General features: G+C 46.0%; 2 protein-coding genes across 3 annotated transcripts; both read left to right on the forward strand.

Annotated features, from left to right (window-relative positions):
• Positions 1–1430: 1430 nt before the first annotated feature.
• Positions 1431–8855, forward strand: LOC149453220 (uncharacterized). The gene is made up of 6 exons (XM_089688269.1): positions 1431–1508; positions 4636–4752; positions 4848–4992; positions 5109–5308; positions 5488–5611; positions 6687–8855. Exons 1-6 carry the CDS (start codon positions 1437–1439, stop codon positions 8459–8461), a joined length of 2433 nt encoding a protein of 810 aa, XP_089544395.1. The 5' UTR covers positions 1431–1436; the 3' UTR covers positions 8462–8855.
• A 3963-nt stretch (positions 8856–12818) lies between these two features.
• Positions 12819–23825, forward strand: LOC149453221 (uncharacterized). 2 transcript variants are annotated; one of them, XM_089688300.1, is made up of 6 exons: positions 12819–12914; positions 17473–17587; positions 17691–17835; positions 17952–18049; positions 18130–18328; positions 21828–23825. In XM_089688300.1, exons 2-6 carry the CDS (start codon positions 17579–17581, stop codon positions 23642–23644), a joined length of 2268 nt encoding a protein of 755 aa, XP_089544426.1. In that variant the 5' UTR covers positions 12819–12914; positions 17473–17578; the 3' UTR covers positions 23645–23825. The 2 variants fall into 2 exon arrangements, with proteins under 2 accessions (XP_089544426.1, XP_089544427.1); XM_089688301.1 differs by having other exon boundaries at positions 21831–23825.
• The last annotated feature ends 79 nt before the right edge of the window (positions 23826–23904 follow it).

Raw genomic sequence — 23904 nt, forward strand, 5'->3', positions numbered from 1 at the left:
GGAGATTTATCCGGTATCCCAGTCCTTTTGTTTAAAGGAGCCTTCCAGATTCTGCTAGGCCCTCCTGCATACAGACCCGCACTTCCACTGCTCTAGGGCTATGTGGAACAGGTCCTTGTCCTCATCAACGTGAGTACAAGGTGCTTTGCCGGGAGCCCCCCTGGCAAGGTATCTTCCCCATGTTTGGGGAATGTGGCCTGATATAGAGCAGGAGAAAAAGTGGGTGCTTACTGCCCCCTTTTCCTGGCAAGCTAGGCTGCATGCTCAGATAATTCCCCCCTACCCATCTCTGAGCACCGTCCCTTGATTCCACCCCCTACCCACCTCTGAGCACCATCCCTTGGTTCCACCCCCTACCATCTCTGAGCACCGTCCCTTGATTCCACCCCCTACCATCTCTGAGCACCATCCCTTGGTTCCACCCCCTACCATCTCTGAGCGCCGTCCCTTGGTTCCATCCACTACCATCTCTGAGCACCATCCCTTGGTTCCACCCCCTTCCCATCTCTGGTCACCGTCCTTTCGTTCCACCCCCTACCTACCTCTGAGCAACGACCCTTGGTTCCACCCCCTACCATCTCTGAGCACCATCCCTTGGTTCCACCAAGACCATTGGCCAAATTTTGTCATTGACATCACTCGGGATCCAAGTCCTTTTGGATCCAGGCTGCATGCTCATAGTTCCCTGAGGTGGTTTTTCGGGAACTCCATGCTTTTCTTTCTGCATTGGGTACCAACTTAAAATCTATACCAAACCCTCATCAGTAAGGATCTGATATGCATTTACTAAGAGGGAACCCCCTTTTTTTTTTAGTGGGTTCCCCCTTACAGTTCAGGATAGCGGTCTGGTATGGATTGTATATCAGAGAGATGTGCCCCTTCACAGGCAGGTTTAGGGCATCCCCCAAACATGTTATTTAAAGGAACTGTGCATTTTGAACATTTCTTTGATTAAAAGAGTTGCCCCCTGCCCTCCCTCCCTTTTTTTTCCCAAAAGCTTGCAAATTGGCCTTGAAAATGTCCAAGATAATTACAACGTTCAACTTCATTGGGGTTGTTCACCATGTTTAGGTCCACAAATGTTTTCAAATGTTCGAAGAACGTCCAGTAACTGGAACTTCTCTCAGTTGGCTCATCACTACCGGAGAACTGACCACGGTCGGGATTGCAATACGATGGCCAGCATATAGCCTTCAATCAACGAAACCCTGAAATAACCAGAAGAGAAAAAAAAACAAACAAAAAACCCCCATGTACAGTGAAAGGGGATGGCACAGTGAAGGGTTATTCTACAGGGAATGGGAGGAGCCAATCGCCAACTGGCTACAAGAAAATGGTCGCTGTCACGTGGGATCACATGACATTATAGAGCATGTGCATTTGTACGCTTGCTCCCCTGGTGGCCATGTTGGATGCTGGCACCACACTGAAGTCACATGGTGGAAGTGGGTGGGGCATTTCTGGAGCAGAATAATGTCTGCCTGCAGACAGGGAAGAAGTTGTTGGTGGTATGTCTCTTATTTCGTCTTTTCTCTCTGTATACCGCACCACCTACTGCACACCCTATTCACATACCTTTTATTCTTCATATTACTGTTAGATTTTTTTTTATTACTATTACATTTTATCATAATCTGCTTAGTCATACTGGACATCCCATTCAAAAATGTCTATTATGATTAGCAGGGCTTTTTTTCTCAGAAAATAGGTGCAGGAACTCCCCCCTTCTGAGCCATTTCTTGTCTCTGGCCCCTACCCACCTCTGAGCACCGTCCCTTGGTTCCACCCCCTACCCATCTCTGAGCACTGTCCCTTGGTTCCACCACCTACCCACCTCTGAGCACCGTCCCTTGGTTCCCCCCTTGCCCACCGTCCCTTGGTTCCACCACCTACCTACCTCTGAGCACCATCCCTTGGTTTCACCACCTACCCACCACTGAGCACTGTCCCTTGGTTCCACCACCTACCCACCTCTGAGCACCGTCCCTTGGTTCCACCGGCTACCCAACTCTGAGCAATGTCCCTTGGTTCCATCCCCAACCCACCTCTGAGCTCCATCCCTTGGTTCCACCCCATACCCATCTCTGAGCTCCGTCCCTTGGTTCCACCCCGTACCCAACTCTGAGCACCGTCCCTTGGTTCCATCCCCTGTCCATCTCTGAACACCGTCCCTTGGTTTCACCCCCTACCCACCTCTTAGCACCGTCCCCTGGTTCCACCCCCTACCCACCTCTGAGCACCGTCCCTTGGTTCCACCCCCTACCCACCTCTGAGCACTGTCCCTTGGTTCCACTGGCTACCCAACTCTGAGCAATGTCCCTTGGTTCCACCCCGTACCCATCTCTGAGCACAATCCCTTGGTTCCACCCCCTTACCCACCTCTGAGCACCATCCCTTGGTTTCACCCTCTACCCACCTCTGAGCACCGTCCCTTGGTTAAACTCCCTACCTACCTCTGAGCACCGTCCCTTGGTTCCACCCACTACCCACCTCTGAGCACCGTCCCTTGGTTCCACCCACTACCCACCTCTTAGCACTGCCCCTTGGTTCCACCCCCTACCCACCTCTGAGCACCGTCCCTTGGTTCCACCCCATACCCACCTCCCAGTACCACCCCTTTTAGAGAATACAGAGCCAAGTATAATTTTGTGGTGTTAAGTAATTTGTATGGAATTTGTTCATGACAACAAGAAGCAAGAAACAAGGTCAGTTATGCCCAATGGTGGATACTGGCAGTAGACCCTCGGTGGATACTGGCAGTAAACCCTCTTAGGGTTTGGGCTGCTGCCTTTCTGGTATGGCCCTAAGGTCGTTTCTACACGTACACTTGGAAAAATAGGAAAGGGGGAGAGCCTGATGTCCAAATGAATGCACTTTTGATGGCAGAGTAAGAGGCGTTTATTGAGAATAACAAGTACATCACACCAACGCATTTCGGGTGAAAAGGCTCTTCCTTCTTCAGGGCTGTTGCTGCACGCTATTAAGTGGGAAAGATTCCCATGCCAATTATAGATTTTCCAGGTTTCGGAGGAAAAAACTGACTGCTGTCATTCCAGGGGCAGCAATGAGTCCTCCAAAACCTGGAAAATATATAACTGGCACGGGAATCTTTCCCACTTAATAGCGTGCAGCAACAGCCCTGAAGAAGGAAAAGCCTTTTCACCCGAAACGCGTTGGTGTGATGTACTTGTTGTTCTCAAAAAATGCCTCTTAATCTGCCATCAAAAGTGCATTTTTTTGGACACGGGCACTCTTTCTTTCCTATTATTCCAACCTTACTATTTATATACAACCCTTTACCCACGATGTAACATACAACATGATGTATACAGTGCAGTGGTCAGGAGTGTGCAATGTACAGTGAGGCACTATTTCTTCCACTGACAGTAACAATGAGGCACTATTTCTCCCACTGACATAATGATGGGGCACTATTCCTCCCACTGACATCAATAGTGGGGCACTTTTCCTCCCTCTGACACCAATGATGTGGCACTGTTCCTTCCACTAATACCAATGATGGGGCACTATTCCTCCCACTGACATCAATGATGGGGCACTATTCCTCCCACTGATACCAATGATGGGGCACTATTCCCCCCACTGATACCAATGATGGGGCACTATTCCTCCCACTAATACCAATGATGTTGCACTGTTCCTTCCACTAATACCAATGATGTGGCACTGTTCTTTCCACTAATACCAATGATGGGGCACTGTTCCCCCCACTGACACCAATGGTGGGGCACTATTGCTCCCGCTAATACCACAATGGGGCCCAGTTCCCCCCACTGACACCAATGATGGGGCACTATTCCTTCCACTGACACCAATTACGGGACACAATACCTCCCACTCACACCAATGATGTCCCACTATTCCTCCCACTGAAATCAATGATGGAGCACTCTTGCTCCCACTAATACCAATGATAGGGAACTATACCTCCCACTAACACCAATGGTGGGGCACTATTCCTCCCACTGACACCAATGATGGGGCACCATTCCTCCCACTAACACCAATGATGGGGCACTATTCCTTCCAATGACACCAATGATGGGACACTATTTCTCTAAAACCAAAAATAGGGCATTGTTCATTCCCACTAACGTCAGCACATTTTCTACTCCCACTGGCCACAGTCCGGCCCCTCTAATATCTGAAGGACTGTAAACTGGTCCTTTGTTGAGAACGTTTGGAGACCCCTGGTTTAGAGCATAGTGAATAGGATTGGGTGCCCCCCTCTTCCATTGGTGTCCGGTTGTGTGTGTGCACAGTGAGTACTTCAGTGTTTACTTACCTAATAAAGCTGCAGAGGTCTTCCCACCTCCTGGGCGTCCGCTGAGTAATGTGGTGTTGGAACAATGCAGGCAGAGTCAGGCGAGATATCATTCCACTCCGCACTGCCGGCATACAGAGTATGATACCCTTACAGTCGGGGTCACATGCCCTGTCAGAGGTCTTGCCAAAGCTGGGGTACCGGGCAGGATATCCGTGTTATCCTCTGCAAGCAGGATGTCAGCTACTCATGGCCATCTCCAATATTGGTGACCTCGGTGGTTGCAGACTTTCAATCCACCTCCAGACTTCTACAGACCAGTAAATTCTCACTTTACTGTCCATCTTTAGATCACATCCTCCATTCTCCAAACCAGCCCTTCACCCCACTCTCCGACCCCTGAGAGAGGCAACCAGAAGATTCTAAAAGTCATCAACGTCAAGATAATAGGACCAATCATGGAAGAGGTGAGCGGTGCCATAAAAATATGAGAAAAGACGACTACATCAATGTGTGTGTTACAATGTCACAAGGTCAATCCTTATTTTCATTTCCTTTATAGTGTGGAAATGGGAGTGAATATATTGTTAAGGAAGAGATAAAAGAGGAGAACGAAGAATTTGGTGTGAAGGAGGAGTATCTAGAAGGTCACAAGGACCTCTACAAGGACGTCATGATGGACAATCAACCGCCCCTCACATCACTGGGTAAGAGGAGACTTTATTGGAAAGGAGAGAGCAGTACGGAGGATCCACCTAGATCCCCCATCATCTGATAAACACATAGAAACAATGGATTCAGTCAGTGTGTGTGTTTCCTACAGATGGATCCAGTAATGGGAACCCACCAGAGAGATGTCCCTGTCCTCTGTATTCCCGGGATTCCACACAGGAAGGTCACACCATCCCTCACCATCATCAGGTAGATGGATCCAGTAATGGGAACCCACCAGAGAGATATCCCTGTCCTCTGTATTCCTGGGATTCCACACAGGAAGGTCACAACATCCCTCACCGTCATCAGGTAGATGGATCCAGTAATGGGAACCCACCAGAGGGATGTCCCCGTCCTCTGTATTCCCGGGATTCCATACAGGAAGGTCACACCATCCCTCACCATCATCAGATAGGTGATTGGTATCTAGAACTGTGCTTCGTTATTTGCTCATCGGTATTTTATGCTTTGTCATCTTTTATATTTAGGCTACAAAACAGATGGTTATGAAAGTTGAATTTAAAGAAGAGATAAATGTGATGGAAGATCAGACGTGTATGAAGGAGGAAGTAATGGTAAAAAAGGAAGAATCCTCCCTACATATCAGCATCGGTACGTGGTAGACCAGTAGGAGTAGACTGGTCTATAAATGGTACAACAGTAAGAGGAGACCGGACTATAAATGATAGATCCGTATGAAAAGACTGGATTAAATAAATGGTAGAACAGTAAGAGGAGACTGGACTTCAAATGTGAGATCTGAAAGATGAGGTGGAGGCAGTGTACAACACATGAAATGTCCATCTCTAGTCCTTAGTATAATGTTGTGTTCCCAACACCATGTAAAAGGTCCATCTCCGTTCCTCAATATAACGTCATGTTACCAACAAATGAGGAGGAGATACTGGACACCATATGAAAGGTCCATCTCCATCCCTCAATATAACGTCATGTTCCCAACAAATGAGGAGATACTGGACACCATATGAAAGGTCCACCTCCATTCCTTAATATAACGTCATGTTCCCAATAAATGAGGAGGAGATACTGGACACCATATGGAAGGTCCATCTCCATTCCTCAATATAACATCATGTTCCCAACAAATGAGGAGGAGATACTGGACACCATATGAAAGGTCCATCTCCATTCCTCAATATAACGTCATGTTCCCAACAAATGAGGAGGAGATACTGTACACCATATGGAAGGTCCATCTCCATTCCTCAATATAACGTCACGTTCCCAACAAATGAGGAGGAGATACTGGACACCATATGGAAGGTCCATCTCCATTCCTCAATATAACGTCATGTTCCCAACAAATGAGGAGGAGATACTGGACACCCTATGAAAGGTCCATCTCCATTCTTCAATATAACGTCATGTTCCCAACAAATGAGAAGGAGATACTGTACACCATATGAAAGGTCCATCTCCATTCCTCAATATAACGTCATGTTCCCAACAAATGAGAAGGAGATACTGGAAACCATATGAAAGGTCCATCTCCATTCCTCAATATAACGTCATTCCTCACCATAGAGTCCTCGGTGTATGTAATCCATAGTTGGGTTTGTTTGTATCCATGAAGCCATTGATTTCCAGACCAACTTGCATGACTCTTGACTGTAAAACCTTAAAGATGAACATGCTTTGAATATTAATAAAACATTATCTCCAACAGATGGACACTATCTCCTGAGTGACTCAGAGTGTCGCCGTACTTTAACTTCAGCCTTTAATAGAGATGATAATGACTTTTCTCAATTTCCTCCAAATCCGGTTATTGAAAATACACTTCCTAAACTTCACCATGAGAACAGATCGATGGATTCCTCCAACAGCAAACAAAGTTCTCCTGGAATATCTCCCACTGTGACAAGTACGGGGGAGAAGATATTTCCGTGTCCCCAATGTGACAAATGTTTCAGCTTTAAGCACAGACTTGTCAGACATCTCATGGTGCACACTGGAGAGCGGCCCTATATATGTTCAGACTGCGGGAAATCGTATGCGAGGAAATTGGACCTTCTGACACATGTCAAAATTCACACCGGCGAGAGGCCTTTTTCATGTACGGTGTGCGGGAAAAGTTTTATAGATAAAAAACGGCTCATTGAACACGAGCGAGTTCACACAGGCGAGAGACCATTTTTGTGCACGGTCTGCGGGAAGAGTTTTAGAGGAAAAAAGTGGCTGATTGAACACGAGCGACTGCACGCCGGTCAAAGGCCTTTCTCCTGTACAGTGTGCGGGAAAGGTTTTGGAGAGAAAAGGCGGCTCGTCGAACACGAGCGACTGCACACCGGTGAGAAACCTTTTTCCTGTACAGTCTGCGGGGAGAGTTTTAGAGGAAAAAAGAGGCTGATCGAACACAAGCGACTGCACACCGGTGAAACGCCTTATAAGTGTTCCGATTGTGAGAAGGAATTCAGAACCAGAGGAGTTCTAAACATTCACCGACAATCGCACGCCAGCGGGCAGCCATATTCCTGTTCTCAGTGTGGGAAACGCTTTAAATATAGCATCAGCCTTAGCCGGCACAAGAAACTTCATGCGCAAGATAATTCATTGTCGTGCTCGGAGTGTGGGAAATCTTTTACGACTAAATATGAACTTCATGTTCATACAAGATGCCACACGGGAAAGAAGGTCTTCCAATGCTCGGACTGTGAGAAATCTTTCCTATGGAATGCTGACCTTGTCAACCACCAGAGAGTTCACACCGGTGAGAAGCCCTTTCCTTGCTCTCTATGCGACAAATGCTTCTCATCTAAAGCCATCCTTGAGGACCATATAAAAGTCCACACCGGTGAGAGGCCGTTTTGCTGTACAGAGTGCGGGAAACGTTTTATCCAGAAAAGAGCCCTCAACCAGCATATGAAAGGCCACACCGGCGAGAAGCCGTTTTCATGCTCTGAATGTGGTAAGAGTTACTCACAGAAAGGAAGCCTCGACTACCACATGAAATGCCACACCGGCGAGAAGCCGTTTTGCTGTGAAAAGTGCGGGAAACTTTTCATGGTACAACAGCAGCTTCTCAAACACCAGAGAAACTGTACGGGTAAGTGTGAAAAGTCAAAACCTGGACTCCTCGGAGAGCAAAAAAGTCAGACAAAAGAGAAAAGCTATCCATGTTTATTATGTGAGAAATCCTTTAAAAGGAGAGACCACCTTGTTACCCACCAGAGAGTCCACACCGGGGAGAAGCCCTTTTCTTGCCCTGAATGCGGCAGATGTTTCTCCATTAAAAGAAACCTGGATGACCATATAAAGGTGCACAGCAGCGTGAAGCCATTCACCTGCGAGGTGTGCGGGAAAGGGTACATACAACACCGGCACCTTCTTACACACATGACCGGTCACACAGGTGAGAGGCCGTTTTCATGTTCAGATTGCGGGAAAAGTTACAATCGAAAAGACCGTTTAGTTAAGCATCAGAAGACAGAGGGTCATTGACGGCAGATACACCATTATGGAAGCGAGGATTGCTCTTGTCTAGAAATGGTGTCATGAAAATCAGGGGAGTGTTTTGCTTGAGTGGTGGGCTTACTCTCCAAGCCCACCTTGGATGCTCCGTTCTTCCCTACACTAGGGTCTTCTCAGTCTTCCTGGTTAAATTTCATGGAATAAAATATATGAAAGCGTAAAACCAAACAAATAAAGTAAAACCGTAGCAGATCCAGGAGTTGAAGAACATAAATCCCACTATCGGAGAAATATGGAACGCTGTGAGGTCAACGTAGATGTGAAACCCAAACCGAAAGACGTTTAGTCTGCACAAGGCACTTTGTATAATAAACCGCTGTCATGTTTTAAATACTTGGAATAAAAAAAATATTTTTATATTTCATCCTTTTTTGTTTTTTCCTCTCCAACGTCAGATGCTCCTCATTCCGTTGGTGTCAATGGTGGACCATACCTGTGCAATGTGTATTGGTATGGCTGATTGTAGCCACCACCATGTGTGTGACTGGCAGGGGTTTTGGTAGACCTGGAATACCCTGGCGGGATCAATTAGCAAGTAGTGGAAGTGGGCCCAATGTATTGGCGGTGGGAGAGGCGTGTACACGAAAACAAAAAATGGCGCCCATCTACAATTAAGCCCTACTGAGGGAAACATGTTAGAGGGAAGTACTCCCATCGGTAGGAGACCAAGCTAAAGCCATTTTTCCTAAGAGGAGCTTGCTATATGCTGAAGCAGTGTGCCATTTTGTTGTAGTCCTCGATGTGTCTGACGAACCAGTATTCAACCTGACCGCAACCTGCAAACATTTTGGCCAGTGGACTGGGATAACAGATGGGGGCATTTGAGCGGTATCAATTTTATTTGGTTTTTGGTCTACCTACTGTATGTATTAGATACATATCTGTGTAATATGAAGCACATTGTGTAGAATCCAGGATAAGGCAAAAGGGCAATGGTCAGAAGAAGCCCCTTCAGTGTAGAAACAAAATGTCCAAACACCAATGGCAGGGAGGAGGAAAAAATGCCCCAACATTAGTGGCCAGTGGAAGGAAATATTGCCCCAGTGCCGGTGGTCAGTGTGACAATACCCCAGTATCATGGTCACTGGGAAGAAGAAAACCCAGGTGTTAGTGGTGAGTCTGAGAAAGCATTCCCCACTATCAGTAGTCATTGGGAAGAACAACCTGATGTTGATGGTCATTGTGAGAAAGCATGCCTCACTATCAGTAGTCATTGGGAAGAAGAACACCTTGGCATTCATGAGCAGTCTGAGAAAGCATGTCCTACTATCAGTAGTCAATGGAAAGGAGAACACCCTGGAATTGATGGTCAATGTGAGCATGCATGTCCCACCATCAGTAGTCATTGGGAAGAGGAACACCCTGGTGTTGGTGGTCAGTGTAAGGAACATGCCCCACTATCAGTAAACATGGCATTGATGGTCAGTGTGAGCAAACATGTCCCACCATCAGTAGTCATTGGGAAGAGGAACACCCTGGTGTTGGTGGTCACTGTGGGAAAGCATGTCCAATTATCAGTAGTCATTGAGAAGAAGAAGGTGTAGGTAATCAGTGTGAAAAAGCATTCCCCACCATCAGTAGTCATTGGAAAGAAGAACACCCTGGTGTTGGTAGTCATTATGAGAGAGCATGTCCCTCTATCAGTGGTCAATGGGAAAAGTAGGTGAGGCACTCAAGGAGTCTCTCAGAGTGAAGAGGAGGTCAGGCCCAGAAGGACTTTCTTGGAGTGAAGAGTAGGTCAGGCACACACGTCTCTCAGAGTGAAGAGTAGGTCAGGCACAGAAGAAGTCTCTCGGAGTGAAGAGTAGGTCAGGCACACGAGTCTGTCGGAGTGAAGAGTAGGTCAGGTACACAAGGAGTCTCTGGGAGTGAAGAGTAGGTCAGCCACACAAGGAGTCTGAGTGAAGAGTAGGTCAAGTACACAAGGAGTCTGTCGGAGTGAAGAGTAGGTCAAGTACACAAGGAGTCTCTGGGAGTGAAGAGTAGGTCAGCCACACAAGGAGTCTGAGTGAAGAGTAGGTCAAGTACACAAGGAGTCTGTCGGAGTGAAGAGTAGGTCAAGTACACAAGGAGTCTGTCGGAGTGAAGAGTAGGTCAGGCACACAAGGAGTCTCTTGGAGTGAAGAGTAGGTCAGGCACAGAAGGAGTCTCTCGGAGTGAAGAGTAGGTCAGGCACACGAGTCTGTCGGAGTGAAGAGTAGGTCAGGGACACAGGGGGGTTTATTTACTAAATCTGTAGAGTGCAAAATCAGGCTCACTTCTGCATAGAAACCAATCAGCTTCCAGGTTTTATTGCCAAAGGTTAACTGAACAAGCTGAGGTTAGAAGCTGATTGGTTTCTATTCAGTAGTGAGTCTGATTTTGCACTCTCCAGCTTTAGTAAATAAACCCCAAGGAGTCTCTCGGAGTGAAGAGTAGGTCAGGCACACAAGGAGTCTCTCGGAGTGAAGAGTAGGTCAGGGACACAAGGAGTCTGTCGGAGTAAAGAGTAGGTCAGACACACAATGAGTCTCTGGGAGTGAAGAGTAGGTCAGGCACACAAGGAGTCTGTCGGAGTGAAGAGTAGGTCAGGGACACAAGAAGTCTCTCGGAGTGAAGAGAAGGTCAGGGACACAAGGAGTCTCTCGGAGTGAAGAGTAGGTCAGGCACACAAGGAGTCTGTCGGAGTGAAGAGTAGGTCAGGCACACAAGGAGTCTGTCGGAGTGAAGAGTAGGTCAGGCACACAAGGAGTCTGTCAGAGTGAAGAGTAGGTCAGGCACACAAGGAGTCTGTCGGAGTGAAGAGTAGGTCAGGCACAGAAGGAGTCTCTCGGAGTGAAGAGAAGGTCAGGCACACATGGAGTCTGTCGGAGTGAAGAGTAGGTCAGGCACACAAGGAGTCTCTGGGAGTGAAGAGTAGGTCAGGCACACAAGGAGTCTCTGGGAGTGAAGAGTAGGTCAGGCACACAAGGAGTCTCTGGGAGTGAAGAGTACATCAGGCACACAAGGAGTCTCTCGGAGTGAAGAGTAGGTCAGGCACACAAGGAGTCTGTCGGAGTGAAGAGTAGGTCAGGCACACAAGGAGTCTCTGGGAGTGAAGAGTACGTCAGGCACACAAGGAGTCTCTCGGAGTGAAGAGTAGGTCAGGCACAGAAGGAGTCTGTCGGAGTGAAGAGTAGGTCAGGCACAGAAGGAGTCTCTCGGAGTGAAGAGTAGGTCAGGCACACAAGGAGTCTCTCGGAGTGAAGAGTAGGTCAGGCACACAAGGAGTCTCTCGGAGTGAAGAGTAGGTCAGGCACACAAGGAGTCTGTCGGAGTGAAGAGTAGGTCAGGCACACAAGGAGTCTGTCGGAGTGAAGAGTAGGTCAAGCACAGAAGGAGTCTCTGGGAGTGAAGAGTACGTCAGGCACACAAGGAGTCTCTCGGAGTGAAGAGTAGGTCAGGCACACAAGGAGTCTGTCGAAGTGAAGAGTAGGTCAGGCACACAAGGAGTCTCTGGGAGTGAAGAGTACGTCTGGCACACAAGGAGTCTCTTGGAGTGAAGAGTAGGTCAGGCACAGAAGGAGTCTGTCGGAGTGAAGAGTAGGTCAGGCACAGAAGGAGTCTCTCGGAGTGAAGAGTAGGTCAGGCACACAAGGAGTCTCTCGGAGTGAAGAGTAGGTCAGGCACACAAGGAGTCTCTGGGAGTGAAGAGTAGGTCAGGCACACAAGGAGTCTCTGGGAGTGAAGAGTAGGTCAGGCACACAAGGAGTCTGTCGGAGTGAAGAGTAGGTCAGGCACACAAGGAGTCTGTCGGAGTGAAGAGTAGGTCAGGCACAAAAGGAGTCTTGGAGTGAAGAGTACGTCAGGCACACAAGGAGTCTTGGAGTGAAGAGTAGGTCAGGCACACAAGGAGTCTCTCGGAGTGAAGAGTAGGTCAGGCACACAAGATGAGATGTCTACGGTGGTGTCCCGGAGCCTCACTATGATGATGAGCGCACCAACTGTGGGACATACAGTATAAGGCGAAATTTATCCAAAACTGGAGCAGTCAAAATCCGGAAGAGCTGTGCATGGAAACCAATCAGCTTCTATCTTTCATATATCAAACCGAGCAAGCTGAAGAAGTGGATTGGTTGTTGTAACCAGCTGCTCCAATTTTAGTAAATCCCCCCCCCCCCCCATAGCATTGAATCAACTAAACCCTGATATAACAGGAGGAGAAGACCCCCCCCCCTGTGTAGCAGGAAAAGGGATTGCACAGGAAAAGGGGAGGAGCTCATCACAACCTGGCTACAAGAAAATGGCTGCTTCCAGGGAGGATCATATGACACTATAGAGCATGCGCAATCTGATCCCCTGGTGGCCGTGTTGGATACTGGCACCACACTGAAGTCACATGGTAGAAGTGGGCGGGGCATTCCTGGGGCAGAGTAATGGCTGTACGCAGAGAGGGAAGAAGTTGGTGAGTATGTCTCTTATTTCGTCCTCCCTGCCACCGACCCTAAGCCTTCTATTATTATTATTATTGTAAACGGATATTATTATCCGCGTTACGCACCCTATTCGCTCACCTTCTATTATTATTATAAATACATAGAATTATGATATTATCCGCACTACGTACCCTATTCGCTCACCTCCTATTATTATTATGATAAATATTAATATCTCCGCACAACTCTTCCCAATGTCTACCCGTGTACAAATACTAATAAACTGCGTATTTTAGATTTTCTATTTTGTACATTCTGTCTGTAACAATGTAACAGTTGAATCATTTCATCCTCGGTCGGGGGTGGAGTAACCTCTTTAAATTGCACAGGGGGTCTCCCGTAGAGCAGATCAAGGGTCTCCAGCGATGAAATCTGGCTCCTGGTAGATCTTGGTATGGTAGACAGGAGGTTCCGACACCTAATAAGGTCCAATATGTTGTTTAGGGATTCATGTTATTGTTAGAGGATTCAGCTAAGTTGGGGAGACGCGTCACAGAGGCATGCTGGGAAATAAGGTAGTAAAGGTCAGTCTGAGAAAAGCATTCCCCACTATCAGTAGACACTGGGAAGAAGAATACCCTGGCATTGGTGGTCAGTGTAAGAAAACATTCCCCACTATCAGTAGTCATTGGGAAGAAGAATACCCTGGTTTGGTGGTCGGAGTGAGCAAGCATATTCCACCATCAGTAGTCATTGGGAAGAAGAACACGCTGGTGTTGGTGGTCACTGTGGGAAAGCATGTCCCACTATCAGTAGTCATTGGGAAGAACAACCTGATGTTGATGGTCATTGTGAGAAAGCATGCCTCACTATCAGTAGTCATTGGGAAGAAGAACACTCTGGTGTTGGTGGTCAGTCTGGGCAAGCATGTCCCACCATCAGTAGTCACTGGGAAGAAGAACGCCCTGGTGTTGGTGGTCAGTGTTTGAAAGAATGCCTCACCATCAGTAGTCAATTGGAAAAGGAACACCATGGTGTTGGTGGTCAGTGTAAGAAAGCATGCCCCACTACCATTAGTCATTGGGAAGAAGAACACCCTGGTGTTGGTGGTCACTGTGGGAAAGCATGTCCAATTGACAGTAATCATTGAGAAGAAGAATACCCTGGTGTAGGTGGTCAGTGTGAAAAAGCATTCCCCACAATCAGTAGTCATTGAAGAACACCCTGGTGTTGGTAGTCATTATGAGAAAGCATGTTCCACTATCAATGGTCAATGGGAAAAGTAGGTGGGGCACTCAAGGAGTCTCTCAGAGTGATGAGGAGGTTAGGCCCAGAAGGACTTTCTTGGAGTGAAAAGGTCAGGCACACAAGGAGTCTTTTGGAGTTAAGAGTAGGTCAGGCACACAAGGAGTCTTTTGGAGTTAAGAGTAGGTCAGGCACACAAGGAGTCTTCTCGGAGTGAAGAGTTACATCAGGCACACAAGGAGTCCCTCAAAGGAAGAATAGGTCAGGCACACCAGGAGTCTCTCAGAGTGAACAGTAGGTCAGGCACACAAGGAGTCTGTCGGAATGAAGAGTAGGTCAGGCACACAAGGAGTCTTCGGAGTGAAGAGTAGGTCAGGCACACAAGGAGTCTCTCAGAGTGAAGAGTAGGTCAGGCCCACAAGGAGTCTGTTGGAGTGAAGAGTAGGTCAGGCCCACAAGGAGTCTGTTGGAGTGAAGAGTAGGTCAGGCACACAAGGAGTCTGTTGGAGTGAAGAGTAGGTCAGGCACACAGGGATTCTCTCGGAGTGAAGAGTAGGTCAGGCACACAGGGATTCTCTCGGAGTGAAGAGTAGGTCAAGCACACAAGGAGTCTGTCGGAGTGAAGAGTAGGTCAGGCACACAAGGAGTCTGTCGGAGTGAAGAGTAGGTCAGGCACACAAGGAGTCTCTCGGAGTGAAGAGTAGGTCAGGCACACAAGGAGTCTGTCGGAGTGAAGAGTAGGTCAGGCACACAAGGAGTCTCTCGGAGTGAAGAGTAGGTCAGGCACACAAGGAGTCTCTCGGAGTGAAGAGTAGGTCAGGCACACACGGAGTCTGTTGGAGTGAAGAGTAGGTCAGGCACACAGGGATTCTCTCGGAGTGAAGAGTAGGTCAGTAGGCTTCTGGTAGATCTTGGTATGGTAGACAGGAGGTTCCAACGCCTAAAAAGGTCCAATCTGTTGTTTAGGGATTAATGTTATTGTTAGGGGATGCAGCTAAGTTTGGGAGACGCGTCACAGAGGCATGCTGGGAAATAAGGTAGTAAAGGCATATGGCGATCATGAACGAGGAATGCTGGGACTTGTAGTAGGACAGAGGCAGAAAAGAAGCTGCTGGCTTTCACTATGTAACGTACAGCATAGTGTGTTTGGTGCAACTCTAGGTAATGTGCAATGTAGTATATATATCGCAGGGGTCAGGACAATGTAACATACTACACAGTGTAAGTGGTAAGAACTAAGTAATATACAACATTGTGTATGTGGTTCTGTGCTCAGAGCGATGTAACGTACAACATAATGTATAATGGTCAGGACTATTCAACATATGACATACTGAAATGTATACAATGCAGTGGTCAGGACTATGTAAGAGACAACGTGTACAGTACGATGATCAGGACTATGTAACGTACAACACAGTGCAGCAGTAACGTAAAACATAGTATATACAGTACGGTGGTCAGGACTATATAACGTACAACACAGTGCAGCAGTAGCATAAAATATAGTACATACAGTACAGTGGTCAGGACTATGTAACGTATAATACAGCGCAGCAGCAAAAAACATAAAACATAGTATATACAATACAGTGGTCAGGACTATGTAACGTATAATACAGCGCAGCAGCAAAAAACATAAAACATAGTATATACAATACAGTGGTCAGGACTATGTAACGTACAACACAGTGCAGCAGCATGTAACATAAACCATAGTAAATACAGTACAGTGGTCAGGACTTTTTATAATACAACGCAGTGCAGCATAAAAACAGTAAATACAGTACAGTGGTCAGGACTATGTAACGTACAACACAGTGCAGTAGTATGTAACAAAAAACATAGTATATACAGCACAGTGGTCAGGGCTATGTAAGGACAACATAGTGAATGCAGAGTAGCAGTCAGGTCTATGTAACGTACAATATATTGTGTACAGAGCAGTGGCCAGGAGTATGTAATGTACAACACAGTGTATATACAGTGCAGCAGTCAGGACTATGTAATGTACATCATAATTGTATGCAGAGCAGTGGACAGGACTATGTAAGGACAACATAGTGAATACAGAGTAGCAGTCAGGTCTATGTAACATAAAATATATTGTATACAGAACAGTGGCCAGGAGTATGTAATGTACAACACAGTGCAGCAGTAAGGACTTTATAATATGCAACATACTGTATGTAGAAAAATGGACAGGAGTATGTAATGTACAACACAGTGCAGCAATCAGGACTATATATTGTACAACATATTGTATATAGAGAAGTGGCCAGGAGTATGTAATGTACAACACAGTGCATAACTAGTGCAGCAGACAGGACTATGCCATGTACAACATATTGTATATAGAGAAATGGACAGGAGTATGTAATGTACAACACAGTGCAGCAATCAGGACTATATAATGTACTACGTATTGTATATAGAGAAGTGGCCAGGAATATGTAATGTACAACACAGTGCAGCAATCAGGACTATATAATGTACTACGTATTGTATATAGAGAAGTGGCCAGGAATATGTAATGTACAACACAGTGCAGCAGTCAGGACTTTATAATGTGCAACATACTGTATGTAGAGAAATTGACAGGAGTATGTAATGTACAACACAGTGCATAACCAGTGCAGCAGACAGGACTATATAATGTACAACTTACTGTATGTAGAGCAGTGGACATAATGTAAGGACAACATACCGTATACTGTACAGTGCAGTGGTCAGCAGTATGCTACATACAGTACAGTTTAGATTGCAGTGATAAGGAGCAGTTAGACCCTTAAATGTTTACGGTTCGTGGTTTGTGCCCCCATCATACCTTGGTATTCAGTTGGGTGTGCTCCTTTTTACGCATGCTGCAGAGGTCCTCCTGCCTGTCAGGTGTCGGCTGAGTAATGTGGTGTTGGAGCAATACAGGCAGGATATCACTCCACCCCACAATGATGATGTAACTCCGACATGCCCTGTCAGAGGTCTTACGAGAACTTAAGCACTGGGCAGGATATCCATGTTATCGTCCAGAGGCAGGAAGTCATCTATTCATGGTCATGGAGCAATTCATGTTCATGGAGCAATTCATGGTCATGGAGCTATTCATGGTCATGGAGCTATTCATGGTCATGGAGCAATTCATGGTCATGGAGCTATTCATGGCCATGGAGCAATTCATGGTCATGGAGCAATTCATGATCATGGAGCTATTCATGGTCATGGAGCTATTCATGGTCATGGAGCTATTCATCTCCAATATTGGTCACCTTAGTGGCTGCACACTTCTTATCCACCTCCAGACTTCTACAGACCAGTAAATTCTCACTTTACTGTCCATCTTAGGTCACATCCATCATTTTCATAAAGGAGCCTTCATCCCACTCTCTGACAACCTGAGAGAAGCAACCAGAAGATTCTAGAAATCATCAACAGGATAATAGGGCTAATCATGGAAGAGGTGAGCGGTACCAAGAATAATGGGACAAGACGACTGTATGAATGTGTGTGTGTGTGTTGGAATGTCATACGGTTAACTCCTAATTTCATTTTCGTACATTCAGAGTGGAAACAGGAGTGGTTTTATTGTTAAAGAAGAGATAAAAGAGGAGGATGAAGAAATTAGTGTGAAGGAGGAGTTTTCAGAAGGACACAAGGATCTCTACAAGGACGTCATGATGGACAATCAGCCGCCCCTCACATCACCGGGTAAGAGGAGACTTTATTGGAAAGGAGAGAGCAGTACGGAGGATCCACCTAGATCCCCCATCATCTGATAAACACATAGAAACAATGGATTCAGTCAGTGTGTGTGTTTCCTACAGATGGATCCAGTCATGGGAACCCACCAGAGAGATGTCCCCGTCCTCTGTATTCCCGGGATTTCACACAGGAAGGTCACGCCATCCCTCACCATCATCAGGTAGGTGATTGGAATTTAGAACCATACAATATTATTTGTTCTTCTGTAGTTTATATTTTGTCAACTTTTTTTTTATATAGGGTGAAAAACAGATGGATATGAAAGTTGAGTTTAAAGAAGAAACAAATGTGATGGTTGATCAGCTGTCTACGGAGGCAAAACTGATGGTAGAAAATGAGCAATCTTCTCTACATGTTAGTACATGTTCTCTGAGTGAAGAAACGGGTCATATTTTCAGATGGAAAGTGATGGAGAATCGGGAGACCATTAAAGCATCTGGTAAGAGAGGTTACTGAACTAATAATAGTAAACCAGGAAAAGGAGACTGGACTGTAAATGGTAAAACAGTAAAAGCAGACTGGATTAGAAATGGTAGACCAGGAGGAGGAGACTGGATTAGAAATTGTAGAGCAGGAGGAGAGACTGGACTAGAAATGTTAGTACAAGAAGAGGAGACTGGACTAGAATTGGAAGACCAGTAGGAGGAGACTGGACTAGAAATGATAGATGAGGAGGAGAGACTGGACTAGAAATGGTAGACCAGGAGGAGAAACTGTACTAGACATGGTAGATTGGGAGGAGAGACTGGACTAGAAATGGTAGACCAGTAGGAGAGACTGGACTAGAAATGGTAGACCAGTAGGAGAGACTGGACTAGAAATGATAGATGAGGAGGAGAGACTGGACTAGAAATGGTAGACCAGGAGGAGAGACTGTACTAGACATGGTAGATTGGGAGGAGAGACTGGACTAGAAATGGTAGACCAGTAGGAGAGACTGGACTAGAAATGGTAGACCAGTAGGAGAGACTGGACTAGAAATGATAGATGAGGAGGAGAGACTGGACTAGAAATGGTAGACCAGGAGGAGAGACTGTACTAGACATGGTAGATTGGGAGGAGAGACTGGACTAGAAATGGTAGACCAGTAGGAGAGACTGGACTAGAAATGGTAGACCAGTAGGAGAGACTGGACTAGAAATGTTAGAACTAGAAGAGGAGACTGGACTAAGATTGGAAAATGAGGAAGAGAATGCTGGAATAGAAATGGTAGACCAGGAGGAGAGACTGGACTAGAAATGTTAGTACAAGAAGAGGAGACTGGACTAGAATTGGAAGACCAGTAAGAGGAGACTGGACTAGAAATGGTAGACCAGGAGAGACTGGACTAGAAATGGTAGATTGGGAGGAGAGACTGGACTAGAAATGGTAGGCCAGAAAGAAGAGACTGGACTAGAAATGTTAGAACTGGAAGAGGAGACTGGACTAAGATTGGAAGACGAGGAAGAGAAGGCTGGACTAGAAATGGTAGACCAGAAAGAAGAGACTGGACAAGAACTGATAGACCAGAAAGAGGAGACTGAACTATAAATGGTAGACCAGGAAAAGGAGATTGGGTTAGACTGGATTATAAATGGTGGATCAGGAAGAGGAGACATTCCTTACCTTTTGTAAGATGAAGCTGACGGGACCTTCAACACATGATTAGTTGTATATTGGATATTTATGGGCAATTGGCCTTCCATTGATATAACTTCATTCTCATTTATTGGCAATGTTGCCGCACTTTTTGCAAAAGTTAACCCTAATTGTAAAAATTATCCAGATTTGTGACCTTCATACAATTCTACAGGGTGTACTACATTATGAGAAAGGAACACTGATTGCTCCATCAGCAATCTGTGCATTATGCACTCCTGACCCCTGAACTCTATGCATTATGTTCTCTTGACCTAAAGCAAAGTAGGCTCAGGTTTTATTTAACCATAACCCTTTAAGCCCACAGAGTGCAGAGGTCAGCAGTAATGATGAGTAAAAATAGAAAGTAAAGACTATAAAGAAACTCCTCACCGTCCCAGTCCCTGGTACGCTGGGAGTCGATGTAGCATAAAATTTACACTGTGGGAGATCTTTGGCCACACCAAAATGGCTGCTGGACTCCGCAACCAAAAGCCAACAAAGGAAAGCCGACCCACATGCGAAATTGGCTACAAAACACAGCTACACCATTTTGGGGTAGCCAAGGCCCTTGCGCAGTGTAATGTTTAGGCCGCACTTCCTTGTGCTGTGGGCATGCCAGAGATCCTTGTTTCATAAGGATTGTCCCTAAGAAACAGGGATGAATGACAGTTCGTTATTAGAAAGGTCCATCTACATTCCTTATTATAACTTCATGTTCCCAACAAATGAGAAGGAGATACTGGACACCATATGAAAGGTCCATCTCCATTCCTCAATAAAACGTCAAGTTCCCAACAAATGAAGAGGAGATATTGGACACCATATGAAAGGTCCATCTCTGTTCCTCAATATAATGGCATGTTCCCAACAAATGAGGAGGAGATACTGGACACCATATGGAAGGTCCATCTCCATTCCTCAATATAACGTCATGTTCCCAACAAATGAGGAGGAGATACTGGACACCATATGAAAGGTCCATCTCCGTTCCTCAATATAACGTCATGTTCCCAACAAATGAGGAGGAGATACTGGACACCATATGAAAGGTCCATCTCCGTTCCTTAATATAACATCATGTTCCCAACAAATGAGGAGGAGATACTGGACACCATATGAAAGGTCCATCTCCGTTCCTCAATAAAACGTCAAGTTCCCAACAAATGAAGAGGAGATATTGGACACCATATGAAAGGTCCATCTCCGTTCCTCAATATAATGTCATGTTCCCAACAAATGAGGAGGAGATACTGGACACCATATGAAAGGTCCATCTCCATTCCTCAGTATAACGTCATGTTCCCAACAAATGAGGAGGAGATACTGGACACCATATGAAAGGGCCATCTCCATTCCTCAGTATAACGTCATGTTCCCAACAAATGAGGAGGCGATACTGGACACCATATGAAAGGTCCATCTCCTTTCCTCAATATAACGTCATGTTCCCAACAAATGAGGAGGAGATACTGCACACCATATGAAAGATCCATCTCCTTTCCTCAATATAACGTCATGTTCCCAACAAATGAGGAGGAGATACTGGACACCATATGGAAGGTCCATCTCCATTCCTCAATATAACGTCATGTTCCCAACAAATGAGGAGGAGATACTGGACACCATATGAAAGGTCCATCTCCTTTCCTCAGTATAACATCATGTTCCCAACAAATGAGGAGGCGATACTGGACACCATATGGAAGGTCCATCTCCATTCCTCAATATAACGTCATGTTCCCAACAAATGAGGAGGAGATACTGGACACCATATGAAAGGTCCATCTCCATTCCTCAATATAACGTCATGTTCCCAACAAATGAGGAGGAGATACTGGACACCATATGAAAGGTCCATCTCCTTTCCTCAGTATAACATCATGTTCCCAACAAATGAGGAGGCGATACTGGACACCATATGGAAGGTCCATCTCCATTCCTCAATATAACGTCATGTTCCCAACAAATGAGGAGGAGATACTGGACACCATATGAAGGTCCATCTCCATTCCTCAATATAACGTCATGTTCCCAACAAATGAGGAGGAGATACTGGACACCATATGAAAGGTCCATCTCCATTCCTCAATATAACATCATGTTCCCAACAAATGAGGAGGCAATACTGGACACCATATGAAAGGTCCATCTCCATTCCTCAATATAACATCATGTTCTCAACAAATGAGGAGGCGATACTGGACACCATAATACCATATGAAAGGTCCATCTCCAAATTGTACTAAATTCCCTAAAGATTTCTGGGCAAACATTCATAACTCAATTAATTTGAATATTAATACAACTCTTATCTCCAGCAGATGAACACAGTGTCTTGGAACATCATCGTGTTTTATCTCCAGACTGTAATACAGATGATAATGACTTTGCCCCAAATCTTCCAGGAGTAGATCCTGATACTGAAAATATAAATCCCAGAATTCACCATGAGAACAGATCAATGGATTCCTCCAACAGCAAACAAAGTTCTCCTGGAATATCTCCCACTGTGACAAGTACAGGGGAGAAGATATTTCCGTGTCCCCAATGTGACAAATGTTTCAGCTTTAAGCACAGACTTGTCAGACATCTCATGGTGCACACTGGAGAGCGGCCCTATATATGTTCAGACTGCGGGAAATCGTATGCAAGGAAATTGGACCTTCTCATACATGCCAAAATTCACACCGGCGAGAGGCCCTTCACATGTACAGTGTGCGGGAAAGGTTTCGTAGAGAAAAGGCGACTTATGGAACATGAGCGAGTGCACACTGGCGAGAAGCCATTTTTGTGCACGGTCTGCGGGAAGGGTTTTGGAGAGAAAAAGCGCCTTATTGAACACGAGCGACTGCACACTGGTGAAAGACCTTTCTCCTGTACAGTGTGCGGGAAAGGTTTCGGAGAGAAAAGGCGGCTTGTCGAACACGAGCGACTGCACACCGGTGAGAAACCTTTTTCCTGTACAGTCTGCGGGGAGAGTTTTAGAGGAAAGAAGTGGCTGGTCGAACACGAGCGACTTCACACCGGTGAAACGCCTTATAAGTGTTCCGATTGTGAGAAGGAATTCAGAACCAGAGGCGTTCTAAACCTACACCGGCAATCGCACGCACGCGGGCAGCCATATTCCTGTTCTCAGTGTGGGAAACGCTTTAAATATAGCATCAGCCTTAGCCGGCACAAGAAACTTCATGCACAAGATAATTCATTGTCGTGCTCGGAGTGCGGGAAAACTTTTACAACTAAATATGAACTCCGTGTTCATATGAGATGCCACACGGGAAAGAAGGTCTTCCAATGCTCGGACTGTGAGAAATCCTTCCTATGGAATGCCGACCTTGTTAACCACCAGAGAGTTCACACCGGCGAGAAGCCCTTTCCTTGCTCTCTATGCAACAAATGCTTCTCATCTAAGAGCATCCTTGAGGACCATATAAAAGTCCACACCGGTGAGAAGCCGTTTTGCTGTACAGCATGTGGGAAACGTTTCACTCAGAAAGGGGCCCTCAACCAGCATTTGAAAAGCCACACCGGCGAGAAGCCGTTTTCTTGTTCTGAATGTGGTAAGTCCTACTTGCAAAAAGGAAGCCTCGACTACCACATGAAATGCCACACCGGCGAGAAGCCGTTTTCCTGTGAAAAGTGCGGGAAAGGTTTCATATTACAACAGCAACGTCTCAGACACCAGAAAAACTGTACGGTTGAGGGTCCGGTTTCAGCTTCAGAGTGCGAGACTTCAAAACCTGGACAAAAAGGTCAGGAGAAGTCAAAATCTGAAGAGAAAAAAGGTCAGACAGAAGAGAAGAGGTACCCATGCCTAATATGCGAGAAGTCTTTCAAGTGGAAAAACCACCTTGTTACCCACCAGAGAGTCCACACCGGGGAGAAGCCCTTTTCTTGCCCTGAATGCGGCAGATGTTTCTCCATTAAAAGAAACCTGGATGACCATATAAAGGTGCACAGCAGCGTGAAGCCATTTACCTGCGAGGTGTGCGGGAAAGGGTACATACAGCACCGGCACCTTCTTACACACATGACCAGCCACACAGGCGAGAGGCCCTTTTCATGCTCAGAGTGCGGGAAGAGTTACAATCGAAAAGACCGTCTGGTCAAGCATCAGAAAACACAAGGCCACTGATGGCAGATACACCAGCAAAGATTGGCCCAGAATTCACATCATTAAAATTTAGGGGATTTTGTTTTTTTAGTTTACTATATCTATTTTTCTAATCTTGGTATAATCTGTTATAGTTTTTTGTTTTGTTCACCTCCCCCACCCTAACCTTGTGTAATAAACAATCGTCATGTTTAATCGCTTAGACCAGCCTTTACCGTTTTAACACAGAGGAACCCTTAAAATAACTTTCCGGTCTCAGGGAACCCCAGCTAAAAATGACC

The sequence above is a fragment of the Staurois parvus genome, unplaced genomic scaffold (genome assembly GCF_062004578.1).
Source record: "Staurois parvus isolate SC_StPar_1 unplaced genomic scaffold, SC_StPar_1.0 ptg000449l, whole genome shotgun sequence".
Lineage (NCBI taxonomy): Eukaryota > Metazoa > Chordata > Amphibia > Anura > Ranidae > Staurois > Staurois parvus.

Excerpts from the sequence above, each read along its gene's own strand:
- LOC149453221 (XM_089688300.1), top strand. Across the intron at positions 17,836-17,951 it reads GCCGCCCCTCACATCACCGG|ATGGATCCAGTCATGGGAAC; the intron begins GTAAGAGGAGAC and ends TGTTTCCTACAG. Across the intron at positions 18,329-21,827 it reads GGAGACCATTAAAGCATCTG|CAGATGAACACAGTGTCTTG; the intron begins GTAAGAGAGGTT and ends TCTTATCTCCAG.
- LOC149453220 (XM_089688269.1), top strand. The coding sequence starts at position 1,437 with ATGGTGGAAGTGGGTGGGGCATTTCTGGAGCAGAATAATGTCTGCCTG. Across the intron at positions 4,753-4,847 it reads TAGGACCAATCATGGAAGAG|TGTGGAAATGGGAGTGAATA; the intron begins GTGAGCGGTGCC and ends TTTCCTTTATAG. Across the intron at positions 5,309-5,487 it reads ACATCCCTCACCGTCATCAG|GCTACAAAACAGATGGTTAT; the intron begins GTAGATGGATCC and ends TTTTATATTTAG.